The 26,671-nt window shown below is 35.0% G+C and overlaps 1 protein-coding gene across 1 annotated transcript; it reads right to left on the bottom strand.

Annotated features, from left to right (window-relative positions):
* On the bottom strand, positions 11,400-26,029 carry LOC109844447 (nucleolar complex protein 3 homolog). Its single transcript, XM_020413485.1, has 14 exons — positions 25,885-26,029; positions 25,614-25,775; positions 24,850-25,016; positions 23,382-23,584; positions 22,422-22,630; positions 22,152-22,254; positions 19,388-19,551; positions 18,911-19,049; positions 18,584-18,757; positions 18,372-18,508; positions 14,644-14,955; positions 14,164-14,303; positions 12,463-12,560; positions 11,400-12,103 (listed from the first exon to the last, which is right to left on the bottom strand). The coding sequence occupies exons 2-14, from the start codon at positions 25,766-25,768 to the stop codon at positions 11,573-11,575; spliced, it is 2,532 nt and encodes an 843-aa protein (XP_020269074.1). The 5' UTR covers positions 25,769-25,775; positions 25,885-26,029; the 3' UTR covers positions 11,400-11,572.

The raw sequence follows: 26,671 nt of genomic DNA, 5'->3' as shown, positions 1-26,671 counted from the left end.
GGCTGGGGTTTTTTTGGTGCGGGGTTAGGGTTTGTCTGTGGAGCTTGGATTTGGATCCGAATCTAATCTAATATGAGAGGTTGAAGATGAAATTTGAGGGAGAATTTTAATAGGGGTTTTGGTACTGGGAAAAAAAAAACCCTAATCGTAAAAGTAATTTTAATTTTGATGGAGGGAAGAAAAAGAAGACGGTTATCCTTCGTCTTCATTGACGTGTAGATGAGGTGGCAAGATGGGCTCCCGTATCACTAAACTGGGCCTACGTAAAAGAAAAATGATACAGGCACACCCTCAGATACACCATCAACCACACCTCCTCTCTATCTACAGTGCAGAGGGCTCCACATCAGATTTTTAAAGAAAATCTGATATGAGACCTCTGCACTGTAGATAGAAACGGGATGTGGTTGGTAGTGTGTCTGAGGGTGTGCCTGTAGCGCCTTCCTATATAAAATGCTTGTGTGTTTAAGATTAAAGTTAAAAAAATAATAATAATAAACTAATACTCCGGCCCACATGTTGCATGCATGCTAAAAATTGTGAGGACATTTCAAGTGTTAAGACATTTTAGTTATCTGTTGCAAGTAAACGAAATTTCATTCATATAACTCTAAAGTTTCAAAATTTTATAGTCCTTAAAAAGATTTTAATTTATAATTATGAAAAAATGATTTCTGTTTACGCTTTTGTTGTTAATTAACCCCCTACTTGAAATGCCCTCATCATTCTTCAGCATGCTGATAGGAAAAAAAAATTCCAACTCCTTTAACAGTAATTAACGTGTAATTATAATAGCTACTCATTGATTGTATCAATTGGCCTTAAAAAAAAGATTTTATAAACTATTTGGTGATAATTTTTATAAATAATAATTTCTATGACACTTTGAAGTTCCTTTTAGTATTTTAAACATGGAATAGATATCAGTCTACTTCGAATATCCAAAGTTGTAAAAAATACAGACTATTTTTAATTCCCATATTGGGCTTTAGACTCACTAATTTTGCTAATCGTTTTATAGATGCGTCAACACGCACACACTATTTTAATTCCCACATTAAACCAACTCACCAATCGCACAACCATTTTAATATAATTTGTTGGTTTTCATCACACCATTCTCAGCATTTTTCATCCAGATATACATAATTTCGTACAACTTGTACGCAAACAAGATGGTCCATTCTCAGCATTTTTCAGCATTTTTTCCTTTTTCCCCTTTAATTAATTTTCACCAAAATGACATAATTTTTATGGGTTTTAGGGAAAAAAAAGCCAAATTTTAAATCACTCTGCTTTTATAAGGATAGTTGTGATATAGGATTTTTATTCTTCTTAAGCTTTACTCTATATAAACTATTGAATATATTATTAACAATATTCATGTTTTGAATAGACTATCTAAACTATCCTCAGTCATGTCAACAGAAAAATTCATAAGGGACCATTTTATTTTTCAAACATATTTCTTCTCCGAAGATTTTTTTTTTTTTTGAGATTTTTTTTAGTATCTTGAAAGGGAAATGAATAAGAAGAAGATTTCTACTCAATTTGTTCCTTGTCCTAATTTGATTTGGGCACATTTAATGTGGTGTGATATTTTATTGTCAGAAACGCTAGTTGTGTAGTTACCTCCCGAAAGCATTCCCAGATAGAGTAAGATAAATAGATGGTTAAACTGTTAGATCTACATCATAAAACTTGAGATCTAAAACCATATAGCCATGATTAATTCAAAGAGATTAACAAAAACAAAAGAGCGGAAGCTTATACCTGAATCCATGGATGAAAACTTGATTTGGGTTTTTGATGATCTTCTAACCTTAGGGTTTCTCCAAATCCGAATTTCTCTAGCTAGATGGGGGTGTAGAGAATTAGAGAATGTTAACCCTAGGTTAGGGACCATAACCCCTTATTTATAGATGTTGTACTTTTGTAATTTAGCCCCTCAATAAATTACAATTACAACCTGGTATCTGCACATATAACCCCATGACTTATTTAAATACCAAATTAACCCAACTTAATTGATCACTTTAGTGGGTTATCCTGAAAGATAGCAATACACATTGATTAATCATATGTGCCCACAAATAGATTTATTAGATTAAATCCAACAATCTCCCACTTGGGCACCATATGATTCCTTAAATTGTGTATAACCTTATGAGCTCAAAAATTGCTATCACTGAAATGGTATTTCTGAACAATCTCGTCCATTGACTATATCAATATAGGATCAAAGCGGCCTTCGTCACATTTATCGTGACTCGACCCATCAATGGTCACATATACCAATACAATCAAACGACATAGATCAATCATGGATGTGCAGCATGAAAATTACATGCAATGTGATCAGTACATGTCTATTTTCAACTGGTCCTCCTTAATGAGGTCAAAACCAAACATAATGTAACAGAGTGTCTTAACTGAAAACTTTATTCTGATCAGACAATACAAACAAACATAAAGCACCACAAATACAAACTCCCACTAAAACATAATATCCTCAAATAATACCACACCCATATGAGCAATATGCTCATGAAAGACCTTAGGTGGTAATCCCTTAGTAAGAGGATCAGCTATCATTGAGTTTGTCCCAATGTGCTCTATGGATATCTGTCCACTCTGTACCCTTTCTTTCACAACCAGGAACTTAATGTCAATATGTTTTGACTTAGTTGAGCTCCTGTTGTTATTGGAATACATTACTGCAGATTTATTGTCACAATATAACCTTAGTGGTCTTTCAACATTTTCCAAAATGCGCAGTCCCGTGACAAAATTTCGCAGCCATATTCCCTGATTGGATGCCTCATAGCAAGCTACAAATTCTGCTGCCATAGTGGAGGAAGCTACTAGTGTTTGTTTGACACTTTTCCATGATATAGCTCCTCCTGCTAACATATAAATGTAGCCTGATGTAGACTTCCTGCTATCTTGGCATCCAGCAAAATCAGAGTCCGAATACCCAATGACCTCTAATTTCTCTGATTTTCTGTATGTGAGCATGTAATCTTTTGTTTTCTGAAGATACCTCATAACCCTTTTGACTGCTATCCAATGATCCATACCAGGGTTGCTTAAGTATCTGCCTAACATCCCAACAATGTACGCAATATCCGGACGCGTACATACCTGAGCATACATTAGACTTCCTACAACCGAAACATAAGGAATCTTCTGCATTTCCTGAATTTCAAGGTTACCTTTAGGGCACTGATTGAGACTAAACTTGTCTCCTTTAGCAACAGGGGTGTCACCTGGTCTGCAATCTTGCATGCCAAACCTTTTAAGTACCTTATCGATATAGCTCTTTTGTGATAATCCAAGAATACCCCGAGAGCGATCTCGATGTATCTGGATCCCTAATATAAAAGAGGCGTCCCCAAGATCTTTCATCTCAAAATTCTTTGATAGAAATCTCTTGGTTTCGTGCAACATGCCTATATCATTAGTGGCAAGCAAGATGTCATCCACATACAGAACCAGAAAAATATACTTACTCCCACTGAACTTGTGATATACACAGTCATCAACAATGTTCATCTCAAAACCGAACGAGATAACTATTTGTTGAAACTTATGATACCATTGACGAGGAGCTTGCTTGAGTCCATAGATGGATTTCCTTAATTTGCAAACCATATTCTTTGGGTCTCCTGACACAAAGTTTTCTGGTTGCACCATATAAATCATCTCATCAATGTCTCCATTGAGAAATGCAGTCTTAACATCCATCTGATGTAACTCAAGATCATAATGAGCAACAAGTGCCATGATTATTCTGAAAGAGTCTTTCGATGAAACCGGAGAGAAAGTCTCTGTATAATCAATGCCTTCCTTTTGAGTATAGCCTTTAGCCACAAGACGCGCCTTATACCTCTCCACATTACCGTTTGCATCCCGCTTGGTTTTAAAAATCCATTTACAACCAATTGGTTTTGCACCTTCTGGCAATGGGACAAGTTCCCAAACCTTATTGTCTTGCATAGACTTATACTCTTCATTCATGGCATCAATCCACTGTTGAGAGTTAGAACTTTTCATGGCCTGAGAGAAGTTGATTGGATCATCTTCTAACATTCCACTACTTTCCTCATGTTCTTGGAGAAATACAATATAATCATCCGGAATAGCATTTCTCCTTTCTCTCGTGGATCTCCTTAATGGCACTGGTTCTTGAGGTTGTTGAGTTTGTTCTTCTGGAACAGGGAGTTGTTCAACATTATCATCTTGAGGTTCCGGATTTACTTCTTGAGCAACAACAGGTATAGGAACCTGAATATTGTCAAAAGTAACTGTATGGATTGGATCTGAAGCCAATTCCTCCTCAAAACTAATGTCTCTAACCTTATTTCTCCCCCCAAACTCAACATCCTCAAAGAATGTTGCTGTTCCCGTCTCAAAAATATTCCTTATAGTGGGATCATAAAACTTATAGCCCCTAGAGCGATCAGGGTACCCAATAAAGTAGCTGCTAACTGTTTTGGAGTCCAATTTCTTTTCATTTGGCCTATAAGGCCTTGCCTCAGCTGGACATCCCCAAATATGTAAATGCTTTAAACTGGGCTTTCGACCAGTCCAAAGCTCATAAGGTGTTTTAGCAACTGCTTTACTTGGTACTCTATTCAGAATGTAAGCTGCTGTCTTAAGTGCTTCTCCCCAGAGTGACTCTGGTAAAGAAGAATGAGCAATCATACTTCTTACCATATCCTTAAGAGTCCTGTTTCGTCTTTCAGCTACACCATTCATGCTAGGTGAACCCGGCATAGTGTACTGTGGGACGATACCGCATTCCTCTAGGTATCTAGCAAATGGTCCTGGACGTTGTTCACCTGAACCATCATATCTACCGTAGTACTCACCACCACGATCAGATCTGACGGTTTTAATTCTTCTGTTGAGTTGATTCTCAACTTCAGCTTTATAGGCTTTGAACATGTCCAGAGACTCAGATTTTTCATGAATAAGATATAGGTGCCCATAACGTGAGTAATCGTCTATGAATGATATAAAATATTGTTGACCATTCCAGGATTCCGTAGGGAATGGCCCACAAATATCCGTATGTATCAATTCTAAGACATCCGAAGATCTGTTGGCACCTAATCTCTTCACTTTGGTCTGTTTTCCCTTGATACATTCAACACATACGTCGAAGTCCGAAAAATCAAGGGAATCCAAAATGCCATCAGACACAAGACGCTCAACTCTACCTTTTGAGATATGACCTAAGCGCTTATGCCATAATGTCGCCGAATTTTCCTTATTTAATTTACGCTTAGTACCACGTGATTCCACATGCAAGGATTCATTGTAAGAAGCAATTGTATCAAGCAAATATAGGTTGTCATAAATACTCAAGTAACCGGTTCCCACAACATTTGAATTAAAAGATAAACTGAATTGACTGTTTCCAAATGAACAAGAATAACCTGATTTGTCCAATACAGAAACAGAAACCAAATTCCGTCTAAAAGACGGTACTACAAAAGTATCTTTTAAATCCAAATAATAACCAGTTCCTAACAACAACCTAAAGTGCCCAATTGCTTCCACATCTACCGATTGTCCGTCGCCCACAAAGATGTGTCTTTCAACATCACTTGGCTTTCGGTAGCTCAGGCAACCCTGCATAGAAACACTTATGTGAGTAGTAGCACCAGAGTCTAACCACCAAGTGTTTCTAGGTACTGAAGCTAAATTAACCTCAGAACAGACCAAAGCAAGGAACGTACCCTTATTATCACGCCAGGCGTGATATTTTGTACAGTCCTTCTTTACATGTCCAGGCTTCTTACAGAAGAAACAACCCTGATTATCCTTATGTTGTTTCTTCTCAACTGGACCCTTAGCAGCTTCCTTATCATTCTTCCTTTTCTTGCCCTTATCCTTAGAGGCATAGGCCAAATGAGCACTTTCTGTCTTATCTTGCTTCAACCTGTCTTCTTCTTGCACACAGTATGAAATGAGCTCATTTAGAGTCCATTTCTCCTTTTGACAGTTATAACTGACCTTAAATTGGTTAAACTGTGCAGGAAGAGACAACAAAACCAGATGCACTAATAACTCGTCACAAAGATCGAGTTTAAGTGCCTTAAGCTTTGAAGCAATATGAGACATTTCCATAATGTACTCCCTGATATTTCCTTTGCCCTTATACTTCATTGAAATCAAGCGAGCTAAAAGCGTGCTTGTTTCTACCTTATCGTTTTTCGCAAAACGCTTCTCAATTTCGGCAAGGAAATCTTTAGCCTTAGTAATCCCTTCGGATTCTATGCCCCTGAAGGCTTCCGGAACGCCGCGCTTAATGATCATAAGACTCATGCGATTTGAACGCTCCCACTTCTCATGCTCCTTCTTTGCATCAGGAGTGCTATCCGCATTGAGAGGTTGGGGTTGTTCAGTTCTTAATGCATAGTCAAGATCCATGCAGCCAAGAACAATTAATATGTTCTCTTTCCAAACCTTGAAGTTTGTCCCATTTAGCATGGGAATTGAGTTGATGTTAGCAGAAATTGTTGCAGCAGATGCATTAGCTGAAATAAAACAAAAATGCTCACATCAATAACCATAATCAATAAAATTCAAATAATGACAATCCCCATCCAAGATACCGGCACAACATTAATATCAAGTCTTTGGACAGTAATATTAACTTGTAAGTGATACCTTGTTGCAATGATCAAACATTGACAATAACTCATGTCAAATAATGAAACTATCTTTGGATCGATTCATTATTCACATGTAAACCTTATAATTGTCATACGCTTATCATCGCAGATGTGTATACAGTCTAAATAAATATTAACCTTCCTTTGGGCCGATTAAATATTTACACGAAAGCATACACACAAACATCTCACATTCCTCATGAACAATCTACACAAGAGAGGTTACTTTGGCAACTTCTTGTTTCAATTAATCAATTGGAGTGAGAGACAACCTTAATACCTTAGTGTCATAATATTTGAATTAAATAATTGATTAAAAACCAAATTAGATTTAAATTAAAAAGTTTTAATTTAAATCAACTGAATTTCCAAAAACTTAATTGGGGTCTCACAGCTTAATTAGGGCCCATAACTTAATTGAATAAATTAAGTATACCAAAGTGGACCCATGAAAAGCCGAGGCTTAACCATAATGAACACGAAGTTCCCTTAACTTCGAACGCGAGGTTCGACTGTATTGAGTACGAGACTCACTTAAGCACGAACGCGAGGTTCGTCTGAAAATGAACGAACGCGAGGTTCGTTTGATAAAAGAACGCGAGGTTCAACTTGGGAACGAACGCGAGGTTCGTTTAAAAAATGAACGCGAGGTTCGACTGAAGTACGAACGCGAGGTTCGTCTGAAGTACGAACGCGAGGTTCGTCTGAAGTTCGAACGCGAGGTTCGTCTGAAGTACGAACGCGAGGTTCGTCCGAAGTTCGAACGCGGGGTTCACCTTAGAACGAACGTGAGGTTCGTTAAAAATTGAGCTTGACGCTCACCTGAGTTGAACGCGAGGTTCACCTTAGAACGAACGCGAGGTTCGTTAAAAATTGAGCTTGACGCTCACCTGAGTTGAACGCGAGGTTCACTTTAGAACGAACGCGAGGTTCACTTTAGAACGAACGCGAGGTTCGTTAAAATTGAGCTTGACACTCACCTGAGTTGAACGCGAGGTTCACCTTAGAACGAACGCGAGGTTCGTTAAAATTGAGCTTGACGCTCACCTGAGTTGAACGCGAGGTTCACCTTAGAACGAACGCGAGGTTCGTTGAGCGCGAAGCTCGGTTAAAATTGAACGAACGCGAGGTTCGTTTGGGTAACCACCTCCTTAATTTTCGCCATGAACCATTAGGGTTTTAAATTGAAACCGCCGCCGCCAAACCCAAAACCTTTGATTTTTATTTTCAAAACAGATCCAGAATTGGAAAAAATTGAAGAAAAATCAAAGAAAATCCCAAAAAATTCCAAAAAGTTACTGTTCATCCGGGGGGGGACTTTACTGTTCATCCGAACAAAACTTTACTGTTCATCCGAAAATTTTCGTTACTGTTCATCCGAACCCAAAAAATAAATCTTTAACCAGAGGTTTAAGATCAAAAACCCAATAAAACTTAAATCCCTAAGAATTAATCAAGGTGGCTCTGATACCACTTGTTAGATCTACATCATAAAACTTGAGATCTAAAACCATATAGCCATGATTAATTCAAAGATATTAACAAAAACAAAAGAGCGGAAGCTTATACCTGAATCCATGGATGAAAACTTGATTTGGGTTTTTGATGATCTTCTAACCTTAGGGTTTCTCCAAATCCGAATTTCTCTAGCTAGATGGGGGTGTAGAGAATTAGAGAATGTTAACCCTAGGTTAGGGACCATAACCCCTTATTTATAGATGTTGTACTTTTGTAATTTAGCCCCTCAATAAATTACAATTACAACCTGGTATCTGCACATATAACCCCATGACTTATTTAAATACCAAATTAACCCAACTTAATTGATCACTTTAGTGGGTTATCCTGAAAGATAGCAATACACATTGATTAATCATATGTGCCCACAAATAGATTTATTAGATTAAATCCAACATAAACATGATTGGACCGGTGACCCAAAAAGCATTCATCATTTTGAGGAGTAAACTTAATTGCCTTTTGTTCAATGAGGTAGAGAGTACTATTAACCCTATTCTGTTCATGAAATAAAGGTTCTTCTTAATAAGTAAAAAAATAATGATGTTTCCTTCAATAAAATGAGAACCAACTATACTAATTGACTATTTCCATTGATTATTATTAATGTCCTACTCCACCTAAAGTTGTAAGCATTGGCGGCAACAATATTAGATTGTTTTATTGTTGTATTTCTGAGGGGTGTGTGTGTATACACGCATTCATCATGCTCCGGTGTTATAAAACTCAATGAAATTACTTGGCTTGCTTATTTTAATACATTATTATCTGACTTCAATTTTTTGAACTTCAGCCAAGTACTTGCAGAGTTTTTATTTTTTTTGTTATTGGTCTGCTGTACCTGTTAATAATGATACTTCGGTTCAATTTTAAAATGAGAGCCAAAAGGGTCTCACGTACAAATTGTTTTCGTACGCGTGCGTGTATACGCGCATTCATCAAGCTTCAATGTTATAAAACTCAATCAGAGTAGTTATCGTTGAGGTGAGCTACTAAGTTTCGGTTTAATATATAAATTTGATAGAAGAATCGTTTAATATATAAATTTGATATTTGAAAAAAAATACTAAGTTTACTAAGATTTGTGTTGAAGTTCCAAATAAGTAAAATTGAGAGGAATATATAAACAGAAGAATCGTTTTGGAGTAAGCTAGATTAATGAGTACTCACACCGTTAAACGTAATGATTGATTTTTCCATGATTTAAGTCCTGCAAAGAAGCACAGTGTTATTTAAATCACGGATCTCAGTTAATTATTTAAGTGCCTTAGAAATTAATTGAAGGGAAGAGGGGGAAAAAATACGTAGAGCTAATTAATAGAGACAAAATTAAAGCTTGTTGAGGAGTGATAGTTGAGAGAGGAGCTTGATCCAGCTAGGAGTTGGAGGTTGCCATGCTTGAAGCCATTGATGAGATTATGGGATTATAGTGTTTTGACAGCAGACTGAGCTCTCCGAGGGCTGAACCAAGCGATTTCTGGCAACATCGGTAGAGATTAGGGGTAAGAGATCATGAATTAAGGAACATAAAAGAGTTTAATTAATTGCAGACGCACTCCATGAACCACTCCATGAATTTTAAGGATGTACCTATTTAGAGAACCTAGTTGTCCGAAACTGGATCGGTTTATTAAAAAACACGGTGTACTCGTTACACGGGGCAGCCACCCAGCCTAATCGTAGATTATAGTTCAAAATAACGGTGCTTGACAAACACGTCTACTTAGAACCCATTTCACAAATAGTAGTGGTTGCCAACCAATGCTATTTTGAACTTGATTATCTTTGCTAAACACGGTTACCAATCCCAGCTAATTAGTATACCGTGTTGTTTGTTAAATCGGCGTAGCCCCAGCCAGCCAACGGTACCGATATTGCTAAAACTGGATTGACTTTTATAAATAAATTTAGGGAGTATTGATTTTGGTGAATTAATATTAAAATGGGTCTATTTCAAAAATTTGACCTTTATTTAATAAAGGATATCATCTATCGTCATTTCTCAATTTCTCAAAGGTGATTTGGCCAAGTTTCATTCTACCCGTTTTTGTTTTTTTTTTTTTTTTTGTTTTAATTCTACATATCAATGATCAATCATACAATCCCTGACACTTCTTATTTGTGTTGAAGTAGCCTGCTACCCATCTATACGCATACTTTTGTTCAATAATTATACACGTCATGACGAGGGTAATATATACATCCACAAAAATATGAGTCGGTCCTTCGCACATCATCATCAACAACAACCACAACCTTTTGAATTCAGAAAGGGCAACACGTAAATACAAAACACTCAATAATGCAAGGCTCTGATGTAAGTAGCTATCAAAATCACAAAAGTCTTAACAAAGCAATCATGTACGCAGGCCAACCCTCTAAATTGTCTACTTAATCATTCTAAAAGCCAAGAACCCTAAACCCCCTCAACATTCCTATATAATTCAAATTCAAACTTAGTTCTCAAAAAACTGAAGAAAAATGGGGAGGAAAATAGGCAAAGAAGCACCGAGAGGCTACGTACCGATGATTGTAGGGAGAGGAGTTGAAGAGAGAGTTTTGGTGAAAACAAAGCTCTTGAAGCATCCGAGCCTCGCAAATTTGCTGGATTTGGCCGCTCAAGAGTTTGGTTATGAGCAGCGAGGGATCCTAAAGATCCCATGCAGCTTAGAGCAGTTTCGATCAGTTGTTCGTTGTGCATCGACGAAGGTGAAATCATGAGGGGAAAGGGTTGATTTGGTATGCAACAACTGTAAATGCAGCAAATATTAGATACGTTGCATGCAGTGCTTGCAACAGAAAGTTAGGCTCAACGTCCGTAGTTTGTAATTCTGTATATCTGTATTTTTGTCATAGAAGAAGATGTATTTCATGCAAGTACTATGCTTTGGTTATTTACTAAAGCATTTGGTTTTGCAACTTTTGTTGCCAGGAATGCATTTTATTTCGACTCAAGTGCTTGTTTTTTTTTTTTTTTTGGCAATTGTAAATCTTTATTTTGCGATACACTTTGCCGCCTACAAAATGAAAGTAATACTTTTCTTTCCAACCGTCCAAGTAAGTATCGTGTCGCTAACCAGAAAGAAAACAGAATCTTAACCGCAGCATTTACCGTTGCAGCATTATTTCCCATCAATTATTCATCCATTGAAGTCCTTCATAGATTTCTATCGCATGAAATACTAGTACTGTATAGAAATATGCAAACGCTATGTTAGCTTTCCATAGACATTTTGAATATTTGACCGAAGGGAGACGAGTCTTTTCAGCATACTGCCGCTCTCAGAATAACAAAACTGTGCATTACTATTCCAAATTGAATAAAGTTACAGCTCAAAATTGAAAGGCTCATCATAAATTAAGGAATATCACAGAACTTTTACTCTCTTTTTACCTTTGCCAACCTTTGGTTCCTCTTTCTTCTTTTTCTTCTGTTGCTTGTACTCTTCATACATGTTTAACGATGCCAAGGTCCGATTCAGCTCGCTTCTTAATCTCTCCTTCTCGTCGATATCTCTGAGCACTTCAAAATGCTCTTCCAACTTACTCTTGACTGTATCCTCATTCAACAAACTCTCAACATTCTTAATACTATCAGGATTCAGAACAATGAAATCTTGATTCTTCCCCCTTTTCCTCTTGCGATTTGAGGAACGAGGAGTTTTGGCTATTGGTCTGGAGAGCTCTTTCTCTATAGAGAATACTTCAAAGGCTTGCAGAGGAGATGCACTGGAGAGATGAGTCTGATTCAGAGAGGGATTTGAGGTTGCCATTGTAGATATGCTCGAGGCCATTGATGAAACTATGGGATTATAATGCTTGGAAAGAAGACTCAGCTCCCAAAGGACCGATGCAAACGCACCGCTTAAGTTTGGATCCGAAGCTTCTGGTTGATATCTCTGGAGATTGCAACATTGGTAATCGAGAATAAGAGTAGAGGATGAAAACAGAGGTCAATTGCATTAGAAATGATCGGAATAAGGGTTAATTGCAGACAAACTTCATGTACTATGAGGGTGCTGCTATTTATCTCCTATGTTCTGTTCTATTAGCATGTAATTATCAGATTTAAAATTTTGAGAACATTCCCAAGCGATTCTCCCACGAAAGTTTAAAATCTAGCAGAAAACTAGCATTGACAATCATAATCAGTTGATGTCTGTGCCAATAAAATTAGCACAAAGTGATAAGTAGCTAAAAGCTCATGATAAAGGGGCTGCATCTGCAATCCTTAAAAAGGTGAAAATCTTATTCTTACCACAACTAAACCAGAAAGGGAGCCTCCACCAGCATCGTTCTCCAAAAGACATCTGCACTTGGCATTCCTTTGAAGTAGATGCTTCAGTGTGACCAGGGCTGCAATTGTGTTTAACGCAAAAGATTGAGGAAAAAAATGATAGCAATAACATCCAACAGCACTTGTAACAAAAAAGGAAAAAGATGTAAGCCCAAAAATTGGAAAGAGCAAATTAACAACAACAACAACAACAACAACAACAATAATAATAAATCTAATTCTGAGTTCCTATCGGCCTTTTCTAATGTGAAGTCAAAGTGTGTGTACTTTTGTGTGATTGTTGAATTCAGACATCAAAAAATGAAATAATGGAAAATATAATAGCAAAACGACAGTGCTGAACAAGAAGGGGGATTTCGCATTGTATTGACGGGTTTCCATCAAATCCATGCATCAACCAGTGATGAGGGTGGAATGACTTGTGATAGAGAATTGTATTCATGTCAAGAACAAGAAAAGGAGTCACATTGAAACCTAATTATGATGTGCATGTAAACATATTGCTATAGGGAATTATAGTCATATCGAGAACAACAAAAGGAGTCAACAGGGAAAATGATTATGTGCATGTTACCTTGTAGCCAATTATGTTGGCACACTAAGTTGCACGGATACGGGTACGGATGAGGGTGTGGGACACGGCAAAGTTGTAAAAGATAGCTTACGGGGACATGGCTGAAACTCATGGGATATGATCATAGTTTTAAGCTATAAATATAAACAACCCTTTTAAATCGTAATTCTTAAAGCTGAAACAAACTCAACCCTTAACCAACAAGTTACAAATATGGATGTCTAAATATGTACGCAAGTAGTATATGATGTGTCTTAAATTAACATGCACTGTATGATTGAGTACCGGTCTGAATAAATATATGCATATATCTAAGGAGTGTCAAACAAGTGTCGGGTAAGGGTACAGGTACGACAAGTGTTGGGTAGGGGTACGGCTCCGTATTAGATGTACCCAGGTAACATAGTTGGCACATGAACGTGTTGAGAAAATAATTTGTATGATCCTAAAAAGAAAAAGTAAAAATAAAAGTAAAAACCCATAGGGAGTTACAATCTGATAATATCTCAAATAGAGAAACAAATAATTCTAACTTCTAACCAGTAACCTATACTCAGTATCTTCAGAAAGCATGAAGATGGACAATTACTACATTCCAGATTTTCATTACTAGCACCATCATCGCATGCATTCAGTTACTGGAATGTATAAAGGAAATTCTTTCATAACAAATCTTACAATGGAACTTGATACTGGATCCTTCTGAGACTTCAAGGTCCATTTTTCTCTTGTTCCTCATTCCTCTTAACATTCTATTTTTTTAAATTCATCAACTTTTATATGGTGTTGATAATTTATTCATAGCACATCCCAACAAGCTCCAAACATAAAATTCAAGTTTCAAAACATAGGACAAACATCCCTTGTCACCACCAAGGCACCTGTATCTCTTTCTACCTATCAAATATCGCTTTTTCTCAAACAAAATGATTATGAAATCAAGTCTTATCATACCAAATACACCAATTTCAATCTTCCCCCTATTATGTAATTAGAGAGAATAAACAGTAAACTAATGGAAATGTTGATATAGTCAGGAGAGCAGCACAAATAAGAAAAGGGAGCAAATACTTAGAAGAAGAAGCTACCTGCCATAGCCTCTGGAGATCCGAAACTCAAAGAGAAAGTAGCTAGACGTTTTATAAACGCAGCTGCCCTCTGCATATCCTGTTGTCTTCCTTCCCACAGCATGGTCTTTAAAGCCTCAGCCAATACTTCCCCCCGATCTCTGCTTGCAAGATAATTTAGCCCTTAAATATGCATAATACAAGAAAGTGATGCAAAATCATGATATGGAACCAAAAAACAGCATTTCATTATTTAGGGTTGAAGAGAAAAACAAACATGAACCATTGTTTACATTCCAACGCCTACACTTTCAAGCGTTTCAGCATAATGAACAAAAAGTATTTCATTCTTTTTTCAAGCAAAAGAATAACACCGGTAATACTGCGAAGGATGTATTAGCTGCTGGCCATTAGAGGTACTATAAATAAATCCATTGATTAGCATTTTATAGCTTCTAAACTGATTTTGAAAAAGTCAAATCATGAGGCTATGATACAAACCTGTCAGGTCTATACTCAAGCAGAAGATTGTATAACTGCACAAAAAACTCGTGCAGATCTACTGTCAATGCATCCAGATTAGTCCTCATCACTTTGAATGCCACTATACAGCATTGGAGGCGTTCAGAAACTGAAAATTTGTTTTCAGAAGCTGATCCATTATATCCCGCGAGCTTTTTGAGACACCCCATTAAATCACCCATAAAGTCAACATCAATCAAATGTGAAAACTTCGCCAAGCCATTCAAGCAAGGACCAAGTAAGGGATTATCCCCAAATCCACCAGACCCGGAAAATGAATTTGATGAAGACCTGAAAGGTAATAAAATAAGATTAATTGATATGATAAAGTAACAACTCCATCCAACTCATGGTTGCAAAATGCGACAACGTTATATAGATTTATGACACGATTCATGTTCAGTTGGTGTCATTCAAAATAATGCTTCTCCAAGCATACAAGCAAAATATTAAATAGCTCATTTTATCATATCATACTCCCTATAAAAGTACGAGTTCGGAAAAATCTTTTCATGAACAATAATACCCTTAACTTTTTTGAATGTTACATTGTTATCCTAATTTATTCTAATTATCCCATCTTCTTTAAATTGGTAATTAAATGATTTATCCTATTCATAATGAGACTTAACATATTATTAGATAAAAGAGATATGTTTGATATAATTCAAATCCTTTACTTATTTCAGTTCGCAGAGAAATCTTAAAAACATATGTTAGCCAGCACCTAAAAGTGTTTGAACTTTGTCAAAAATATCCTCCAAGATTTTTAAATTGCAAAAACACTCCTACAAATTCAAATTTTTATTAAAGTATCTTAAAAATTACAAATTTTACTTATTTCAATTCAGTGAGAAATCTGAAAAACATATGCTAGCAAGAAACTGAAAGTTTTTTGACTTTGTAGAAAATATCTTGTAAGTTTTAAAAATTGTAAATACACCTCTAAAAATTCAAAATTTATAAAAAAAACACCTTAATAATTTTAAACATATAAACACACTAAAAACCTACAAATAACACAAACAACCCCTGAAAATTTATGAAATTTGTAATAAACACTTTTTATAAATTGCAAAATAGAACCCTCAAAATTGTAAAATTTATAAAAAAAACCTGAAAATTTCCTACCTAACAGTACATTGAGAATATAGGAATTAAAAAGATCCCCTACATAATTTATAATTTATAGAAAATGCTCTTAAAGTTTTAAAAATTACAAACAAACCCTTAAAATTTTAAATTTATAAAAAACACCCTAAAAATTTCAAACTCGTTAGTAAATTGAAAGGACAAGAACTATAAATAGTTTGTAAACAACTTATAATATGTAGAAGAGGCTTATAAGTTTAAAAATTACATAAACACCCTAAAATTCATAATTTAAAAAAAAAATACCATGAGAATTTCTAACCTGTAGACACTAAAATGAATATGTAAAATTACTAATCCCCCTAGAAAATTAAAATTTTACAAAAAATATCATACGCCCTTCAAAAATATAGGTTTAGAAAAAACCTTTCATGGTCAATATTACTCATAACTTTTTAGAAAAGAACATAACTAATTGAAAATCTATCAAATTTAAAATTTATAAAAAAATACCCTTAAAGTTTAGTACATTGCAAATTATCCCTCTAAAGTTTAAAATTTTTCAATGATCTTTTGTAATTCCTTGATTTTAATGTAATGTTTAATAGTTGTGTATTTGTAAATTATAAAATTTTAGGGTGTTCCTTTATAATTTTTAAAATTTTTGAGGTTTTTTATTTTGTAGTTTTCTAAATTTTTATTGTATTTTCAGTGTAATGTATAAATACGTCAATTGATGATGATATTGAAGAGTAAGTCGTTCATAAGATTATTAGGTCATAATTAAGCGTGCACATCACTATTTCTAAGCAATATGATTTATATATGCAAAAATTTTCAGACAATCTATATAGTGATTAAAAAGATTTTGACTTTAATGTACTATTTTTTATAAATTATATTTAATGTGAAGCCATCATATAATTTTGACTGTGGTCGTTATAATTTTAATACGTTTGATTGATTGACTATATATGTATATGGACCATAAATTACTCTACTTTCTCACATGAGCTAATATTTGGTGCTTAATAATTTAAATTGTTATTTTTAAATTTAATATTAAGAGGAGCTCTAATAAAATTTATTTATTTACCTACAGGATAATATAACCTCAATTCCTATTTTTTGCTTGAGACTTATTCCATAGTTACGCGTATCAAATTAGTAACTAAAATAATAATTATTTATGCTTAAATTAGGATGATTATAGTTGGTCACTCGCTATGAAATTTTCGTGAAGATATATACCTTACTTTCTATAGCTATCTGCACTGTTAATGTATATTTTATAAATTATTTGTTGAATTTAACATATTAAATTACTTTTCCTTTATAGAATTTCTTTTTTAACTTTTGAACTGTGTAATCACTATATCACCATTCTAGCGTAGAAAATACCTCACTCTAAATGGCTTCAAGCCAATGTTTGAGTTGAACTGAAATATATATTATTGCTACTATTTGTATATATTTTTTAAGAAAATCATGTCTACACTTTTTAAACATAAGAGAATATTCTAACCTCTGATATTATAAAAACTAAATACAGCCAATTGAGTTATTAGCAAAAGAATTTATATCAGAAAAGCGTGAATAATAAGATAAAGGGGAAATGTAATGATATTACCAACAGTACTATAAATAGCAAATTACAATGTAAAGTTAACCTATTTTGTGAAGCCCAACTACTGGATATAAGCATCGAGGTTTTCATATATATACTTAATAATTTATTAAAAGGATCATATAATCTTGTATAATAAAATTGATTTAATACTGAATGGTAACATCATTGTAATATTATCGTTATTAGGGAAAATTCTTCATGAACCAATATGTTCTTTATGATATATAAGCTATGCATTCCAAATTTTTGTGTCTTTTATAAAGCCAAAAAGTTTGAATACGAGCAAAATCCACTTAACAAATATGAATATTCCATATGAGTTATGTCCTATATACAATACAATTGCCCTTTGGCAAGTGAGTTATAATAGCATTTTTCATTCACATCGTTTGGGGTAAGATTTAATAGGGATCTTACATCAAAGAAAAAAAATTATATTTAAAGCACATGACAAAATATATTATAATCTCTCTGCTCTAATTTCGTAAGAAAATAATTTTTCATACTTTCAATTTTACTTCTATGATACAAAGAATGAGCTATAAAATTAAATGAGAATATTAGATAATGTAAATATGAGTAAAACAACAACTAAAAGTTAATATGAATATGAGTCAAACCACAACTAAAAGTTTAATAGACATATTGCAAGTAAATTTATATGTTAAATTCCTTTGTGAATTGAATGATCACCCATCTTTTGAAAACTTCAATAAACTAATAAACAGAGATGTACTAGATTAATGTATTTATAACTCACAAATAGTAGATCACGTGGCCATAGTCTAGCTTAAATAAAATAATGATAATATTTTATTTGAGAGAGAGATTATTGAGTTGATCATTCCTACAAAAAACTTTATTTTTTTTATTTTTAATCTATTTTATCAATTTAAATAATCATGATATTCAACCACGTGCATTGCACGTGCATCTCAACTAGTACTATACAAAAAGCTGAATATTTTTACAGTATAAAGCACACCTCAGGCCATATGGTTCCACAGAACGCTTTAAAACGCGGAAGTATGTCTCAAAAACAGCAGCTAGTGTTGCAGACTGCATTCCTCTTCGCTCCTCCGGGTCAGGAGCAAATGAAACTGACTTAAAATCTGCACTGACCTATAAAAAAGCTAAAACTAAACACGGCACATGACAATAAAATGAGTAACGGACGAAGCAAGCACCAAGAAGTACCTCTTCTCTTGTTTTAGCCAACAATTCCTGCTTGCTTTTCTTAAATTCATTGTCTTTTGATTGATAGGGTTCCTCCTTCCTCCACTGTCTTTTTTTATTGTGTTTGATTTTTTCATTTTCTGTAGGTTCAGACTTCTTCCCAAGATCTTCATCAAACCTCAAGGACAAAAAGACCTAACAAAACATAGAAGTGCCAGGAGAATATTATGAACAGATTAAGCATAAGAGACTTATGTGCAATCTTGTGAAGGGAAAATGCATAGTGAAAATTTGTGGTCAAAGATCACTGGTATATTTAAAGAGAAACGGAACTCAAGCTATGCATACATTTAAACTATCAGGATGAAGCTGGCAATCATGGACTTTCACTTGATCTGCAATCAAGCGAACAGCTTCCAGAGTTGCTTCCCCCCTATGCTTCCCCTCGTTGACAAAAGTTGATTTAATAGCTTCACGGCAGTGCTTCCTACAAGAAAGGAGTAAACCTCTATGATTATTTCAAATGCATAGAACAAACGATAATGTTTTGTTCTTTATCAATCATCAAAATCTGAAACGACCACTTGACCATGGCTAAGAATCAGATATTAGCATTTATGGACAAAGTATCTCAAGAAAACAATCCAGTTACTGTTCTCAAAACACATTTAGAAGAATGTTCACATAAATAACTCGTGAATACAACATCAGTGTACTATCATCATGTAAATTCAGAGTCAATGAGCGCTTTAGCAGTATAAATACTATCACGTGAGCAATACGTAAATATGATATCAAATGCATCATGAGGGGATATGTAACAACCTTACGACATCATCAGAGGAGTTCAAATTCTTGACAACGTTGGCTAATAGGCTCTCACGAAAGTTGAAGTGCGGGATGGCAATTAATAAGTCGCACATGCAGCGAACAGCAACACGATGGAAAGTGGGTTGTTTCTCCAGGGCCATAAGCCTCAGCAGATAAGCCTGATGCATATTTTGACATACAAGTCGGGTAAGCATGAATAAAACTTATGGACCATGAAAAATACCTGACCTGATTTTTTTAAAGAAAAAGAAAGATGTCACATAGAAGTAGGAGTAGATAGATAAAATTGCAAGTAAATATGTTCTGTTCTACAAATATAGCTATTAAAAAGCGAAAATCTAATATGGATCCTCTGATGTGCATTCTGGTTCTAATGCTAATAGCTGATTTTCTTCTTCTTTTCTTGGGAGAAAAGCAGATCGTGTTAACTGATTTAAATAACACGAACAACAAAGCCTTTATCTCATATATTAGTGGTCGGGTACGTGAATCATATTCTTCCGTTCAATTCTACTCTGGGTATCTCCTATGTTAACCATTATCATATCCTTCTCAATTGCTTCCAACCAACTTATGTTAAGTCTGCCTCTAGAACTTATTGCCACTATAATAGTATCACTTTTCCTAACCGGCTCACTAAGAGGTCTTTATTGTATATGACCAAGCCATCCTAGTCGATTCTTTAATTTTATTTCCAATAGGAGCAACCACTAATTTATTACAGACAATGTTACATTAAACGTTGAGCGCTTCTAGGTGTCGGACTTGGCGCCCAGCGCTTAGTCGCCTAGGCGGACGCCTAAGCGGTTTCTGGGCATTTTTTCTTTCTTCATTTAAGTGGTGGTCGATGAGGTTTTGCTGAAGGTCAGAGGAGGTAGTGAAGGTGTTCATATTTGAAGGTTAATGGAGTTTTGAGGACGGGTAGGCTACGACACATAAAATCACAATCAAGGCCTACAAGGTGCAATCCACGTAAGCAGACAATGCTCCTCTAAACGCTCGTAAAATCTAGATGGCCAGCCTAAATACCGTCTAGGCGCTAGGCGCTAGTTAGACTGCCTAGGTACCGTCTAGGCCTAGGCGTACGCCTAAACGGACTAGGCGGAGGTTTTTTAAAACAGTGATTACAGATACAGATGCACTAATTTCTTATCTCGTCTTTTAGTGTATACTATATATCCACAAGATCATCGTAACATCCTCATTTCTGCTACACTCAATTTTTGCATGTGGTACTTTTTTTAATTGCTCAGCATTCTGATCCGTTCATCCATCCTATAAAGCATTCCATTAGTAGTTATAGGTATTTTATTATTTTTGTGATCGCATATGACTCATGAAGCACTCCTTAATTTACGCATCCCGGTTAGATTCAATCACTATCAAGACGAATTGATCCTAAATAATGAAAGTGAATACTTGAATACTTTTAGATATTTCTTGACCATCAATATAAACTATACTCTTTTTAGCTTTACTAAAAATACATTCCACATATTTTGTTTTTGTTCTACTAATTTTAAAACATTTAATTTTGAGAACTTGTCTCCAGCTTTCTATTTTACAATTTATATTTTCTACTCTCATCAACTATTATTGTGTCATCATCAAATAAAATACACGAAGGGACTTCATCATGGATGTGTCTAGTAAGTTAGTATATAAAGTAGACACCCTTCCAGACCGGATAAAAGACCAAGACAAGAACAGTTGTACGCTAACAATTACTCAGTTGCACAAGGACAATAGCTTCTGCTGCAATCATTCCCTTTTCTGTCCTTTCTGTGTTTTTTAACTATTGTTTATATGAGTTTATATAAATATGAAACATTGCGAGGTCATTCCTGTTTGTCTGTTTTCACTGCGATTTAACTGCTCAATATACCTCTATCATTATTTAAAATTAAAATTCAGTGTCTATTTTAATCATTTAACATTTAAATCAGTTAACTGGTCAACAGATGGTGAATTTTACTTTTAAATTGTGATAAAGGTGTGTTGAACAGTTGAATTATAATGACAACAGATAAACGTGAATGACTTCAAGGTGTTTCACATTCATATAAGCTCACGTAAACAATTGTCAAAACTGTCTACAAGAGAAGGTCCAAAGAAAAAGTAACAAATGCAGACGAAGATACTGTCTTTGCGTTGTGCAAATGAGCAATTGTCAGTTTGCAACTGTTCATGTCTGGGTCTTTTATTACATCTCCAAGGGTGTCAACCTTATATAAAGAAAGGATGGCCAAAGGGATTGCCATGACAGGTCAACCTAATGGAAGGGTTAGATGTACGACCATGTATTGTTTCTAAAGTTCATTTGGTTTTATAAACAATCTACTGTTATATACTTATATAACAAAATGCAACCAGCAATACTAGGACAGAGAGAATCCTGAACAAGAACATCTGAAGAAAGACGGAAAAAAGAGGATTCCTGCACCTTGATTCATAAGCTATAGATGTATAAATTTTTGAATCAGCACATATATAATTTAGTTTTTTCCTGTATATCACAGGAACAAGTGCAAGCCACTCATTGAAAAGTACAGGGTTTCAATCAGAAACATCGAACGTCAAATTTGCATAGCACAAAAAGGGCACATCAAGTTCCAAAAGTAAGTTGTATCTTAATTTTTCTTACAACCCATGTAATTAAAAACAAGCAAGGTAGACAAACAGGCACACGCAAGCACGCTCACACACCTACACAGGCAGGTGAGATGTGTGCAGGATCACAAACAGGAAGGAAGAGGACCTTGTATGACCGTAACAGTGTAGATTCATACATCCGTGTCTGTTGTACAGCTTTTGAAACTGTCATTTCAAGCTCCTTTTCAGTTGGTAACCGAATACGATAGCTGTAACAAACAAACAAAACAGTTGAATTAAATAATTGCATTTGCCATATAAGAAGTAACTATAAGACTGTTCGGGGGTGGGCGAAAGAAAGTTATAACAATTGGTGGGCAGAAATGAGCCATCCTCGGAGAGAAAGAATGTGAGTAAAGAGAAAGGCAAATAATACCCAGGGATGATGTCTCTGAAAACAGCTAACAACGAAAATAACCCCAGTACAACAATGTTGTGGTCTTCATCATTACAGATCTGCAACAACTCCTTTAAGGATTTGATACTTGACTCGGGATTTTCAAGCAATTGCTTCCCAATTTCTGCTAGTCGGAACTTCTTTCTTGTAAAACATTCCTCAGCTGAAAGTTCTTTCTCCACCGTAGCCTACATATTGGTGACAGTAAAACAATGAACCGAAAATGACTAAGACAACAAGAAATTGAGGAACAAACAAAAAAAAGTATAATGTCCACTATCTCATCGATTCAAAAATGTAAAGAGAATAATAGAAAACTGAACAAATGTTTTTATTTAATCATTTCTGCATTATGTCACATATTAGAAGCTAGCGCTAGTGCAATTCTAGGTGCAAATCTCTCCACTTCTCTCTTATATATTCTTTGTAAGAAATAACTACACGGATGGTTGACTCCTTTGCTGCATGATGTTAAACTGCAGGAACAATACCCCCAGCCTCCTTTATCTGCAACAGACCTTCAAGTTTTATGCCTGAATCCATTATCCATTGTTTCTTTCAAGAAGTTCTCCATGACTAACAGCCACATGTAAATGAGGACTTTTTTTCAAATTTATAATAGTTTACATATTATGATGAGTGGTAAAGGCTATGAAGATGATGATGAAGATTGATAAATACTAGGAAACACGATTATGGACCTATGATGCTCATGCTAAACTTACTCTTCTAAGCACAGAGACACCTTTGAACAATGCTCATAACCAACATGGCATCATTATGCTTCTAGATAACTCTCTACAGCACAAACAATAGCTGGAAGCATTTTATACTAAGAAAAAAAATGAATTTGAACTCCAAAAAAACTGAATTTTAACTCCAAAGCAACTTAATTATCACATAAAATTAATATCTTATAGTTGCATGGTGAGCAGGTACCAGCACTGCCGAGTGTAGACTTTCTTCGGATGGTTCATCTTTAACTTCCTCCTTAGGTTGCATTTTTGCCTCTCTTTTAAGTTTTTTCAGCTTTTGCCGTCGTTCTGCTTTTGTCAACCTCACTAAACCTTTATCTTCATTATCTTTCGCCTCAAATGCAGATTTCTTCTCATCAGATAGGTCTACAGATTTCGACTTTTTTACTGCAGCTCATGTAACAGGTAAAAGTCAGAAAAAAGGGGGAAAAGTAGATAGAAACAAAAAATAAAATTGAAGAGAATATTACACAATAGAACAATAGAACCACACTAGACTATACATGACCAACGAAAGTGAATGGAAGAAGTTTTTATAAATTAAGTTGTTAAATCAAGTACAGTAGACTTTACATAGAAAAAAATCTTGACAATGCTTTTTGAATTTCTAGCCCTATCTAAGACATGTTTGTTTTTATTACAATTGGAAATGCCTTTTTAAACAAAAGTAAGTTGAATTATCTGTGTACCGCCCCTTTTATTAACACAAAGTATCATGGACATAAGATTAATTGTGTTTCTATCATATTCTATTAGAAAGAGATGAGAAGACAGCCTTAATCAAAGAATAGGTTTGGACCTAATAAAACTTGGTCATTGCTGTACTCCTTAAAGGTCTAAAACTTCAGCAGCATCCTAGGATCGTCCCCGTCAAATTCGGAGAGGCCATGAGGCACCAACATCCACAACAAAATTTGTAGAAATATACAATCAAATGAGACCGTCAATCAGATCAAGAATCCAAGATCCTAACCAAGGAAGTATAGCCAAGACTGAGGGCATTGCCACCCAAGAGGGTTTTTTTCATCGATGAAACAATTTAAGCTCCAAAGAGCATGCCACCAAATTTCTACACTAAATATGCATCTCAAGGAGAAGGCGAGGTGATTAGTAGACAATATTTAACCATAATGGATGTATAAGCAAAAAAGCAAAATTAGTTTACCTAAAACCAACGTAAGATATATGATATTGCACAATTGGCTAATTCCCTATGTAAATTACAAAGCAATGCTAGCAATTTTCAACTAACAGATATATCAACAACAGTTAATGATCTTAAGGTAATTTGAAATTTAAAATCTGATTTGAAAACTTGAAAGATATCTAAATTTCCATTAAGGCTCACAAGTAAGTTTATAAGAAGTCAGTCCTTCACTTTCACTTCAACCATAAGGCCATGCTTTATTTGAAAAAAGCTCCAGATTAATTTCTCAACGAATTCATTGACGTACCCTGAGTAATAGAAATGCCCCAGGGATTTCCTAACCATCTTGGACTATAGGCATTAAACCCTCAACTTGCCAACCACATGAATGTCAATGAATTTTTAAAGATTCGAGAGATTACTCTACAAAAGGTATAAATATTTCATGTTTGCATCGCATAGAGACGGTAGAGAAGCATAACAAATAAAAGGTAACAAGGAAAACCTGTTCTGTACTGCAACTCTCCATCTAACGTCTTGATGGGAAGAGCATCAACGCGGTCTACTTCTAGCCTGTCTTCCTCCTCCTGTTTATTTATAACCTTCTTGTTCCGCCTCTCATAAAGAGCTTCCAACTCATCTTCCTTGTGATCGGCAACTCGGTTAACATGCCTTTTGACACCAGTTTGAAACAAAAAATAAAGATAGAAGCTCAAATTCTATAACTGAATCAAGGTTCCCTTCGAAAAGAAGCTTGGTTGAACAAATTCATAAGAAACCCGCTAATCACTTCTTAAACCAAAAGTACTATCTTTGACAAGAAAAAATATTAGCATAATGTGGAAAGACTAAGTTTAATAGAACGAAAGGCGTGTCTTTAAGATCAGCTCTAAAATAAAATGAGCATTGAAGCTTGATTAACAACATTAGTACTTCAAAACTATTAGTACTTCAAAACTATTTCCCAGAAAAATTAACAACATTAGTACTTCAAAACTATTTCCCAGAAAAATTGACAAACGTTAAGAATGCAACTCGGAACATGAAATCTATTTCTAATTGTAGTGCACAATAAGAAAGTTAATGCCTATATCAGCATATTCTTACGATAGCCACTGATACTAATAAACCTAGCTTCAGATATATAAAACATTTAAAAAAACTAAATACCTAAACAAAGCATATTTTTTAAAAAAAGTTGTTTTTGGACGGAGGCATCAATGGAGCGAACCCTAATTTGTAGTTGACACTATTCATAAGAATTCAAACCTGTCAATAGATTTGGTATCGATTTTGGTGAGAAACCCAGCGAAGTCCAGATTCTCCTTAACGAAATCGAAGTCCTCATCGGAGACCTGGACCTCCTCTTCGTTGATCTCAGGAGGGAGTTCTGGCGGTAAGATCACCTTCTTCTTTCTCCCCATTTCGTATCTTTTCCAAAAAACGAAAAAAAATAACAAATAGGTTAGAATTGAAAGAGCAATTCAGAACTTAAAACAGTCGGGGGTTTATAATTGGAGAAGAAAGAGCGTTAACGCACCGGAACTGGAACTGAGCACGATTAGGGTTTTAGCTGAGGAGCTGCTGTCGTTGGAGACGATGATAAAACCCTAATTCCCCGTTTCGGTCCGATATTTTTACGGGTTTTGTCCAGTTGGACCCGATCCAATCCTACGTCGAACTCGTTTCGTAGTTCTCGGATGATAAGAAACCAAAGCCCATTCGCTAGAGGGCCGAGCTCATAGGCCTTTATGCATGGAGCCGTCTGCAGCAACTTTATTTAAGGTTTAATTTCACTTAAGTGCCTATATTTTGCCGGGCCATGTACCTTAATGCCCTACAGTTTCAAGCCTAACAAATAAAAATGGCCCAAAGCATTTAAATACTGCCTATGGATGTCCCATAGTTAAAAAAATCCTAACAAACATTATATTTTATCTACGTCCACATCAGAATATACTAAAGTAAAACTCTTACAAGCTTTGGGATATTTAAGTGACACAAATTACAAACTTTAGAGCTTTATATGAAAATTATGTAAACAATGGAGCATTAATGTGTAATATTATAGAAGTTTAAGGAATTTACCTACAAAATTTAGATATTCTGGGCAATCTTTTTGTTTGGTTTGAAAATAGAGATCACTTGAGTGCAACGCCGGGTAAGCTATAAAGCATTTAAGTGCAGTTAAGATTTCTATTTTTACTCTATTTTATTTTATTTTTATTTTAAATTTATTTATTTGTTTGTTTATTTACTATTTGTTTGTGAAAAGGCTTAACAAATTAGACCTAAAAACTATAGGCCGGCCTAGTTACATTACAGTG

The sequence above is a fragment of the Asparagus officinalis genome, chromosome 6 (genome assembly GCF_001876935.1).
Source record: "Asparagus officinalis chromosome 6, Aspof.V1, whole genome shotgun sequence".
In the NCBI taxonomy this organism is placed as follows: Eukaryota; Viridiplantae; Streptophyta; class Magnoliopsida; order Asparagales; family Asparagaceae; genus Asparagus; species Asparagus officinalis.
This window is presented reverse-complemented; position numbering and strand designations above follow the sequence as displayed.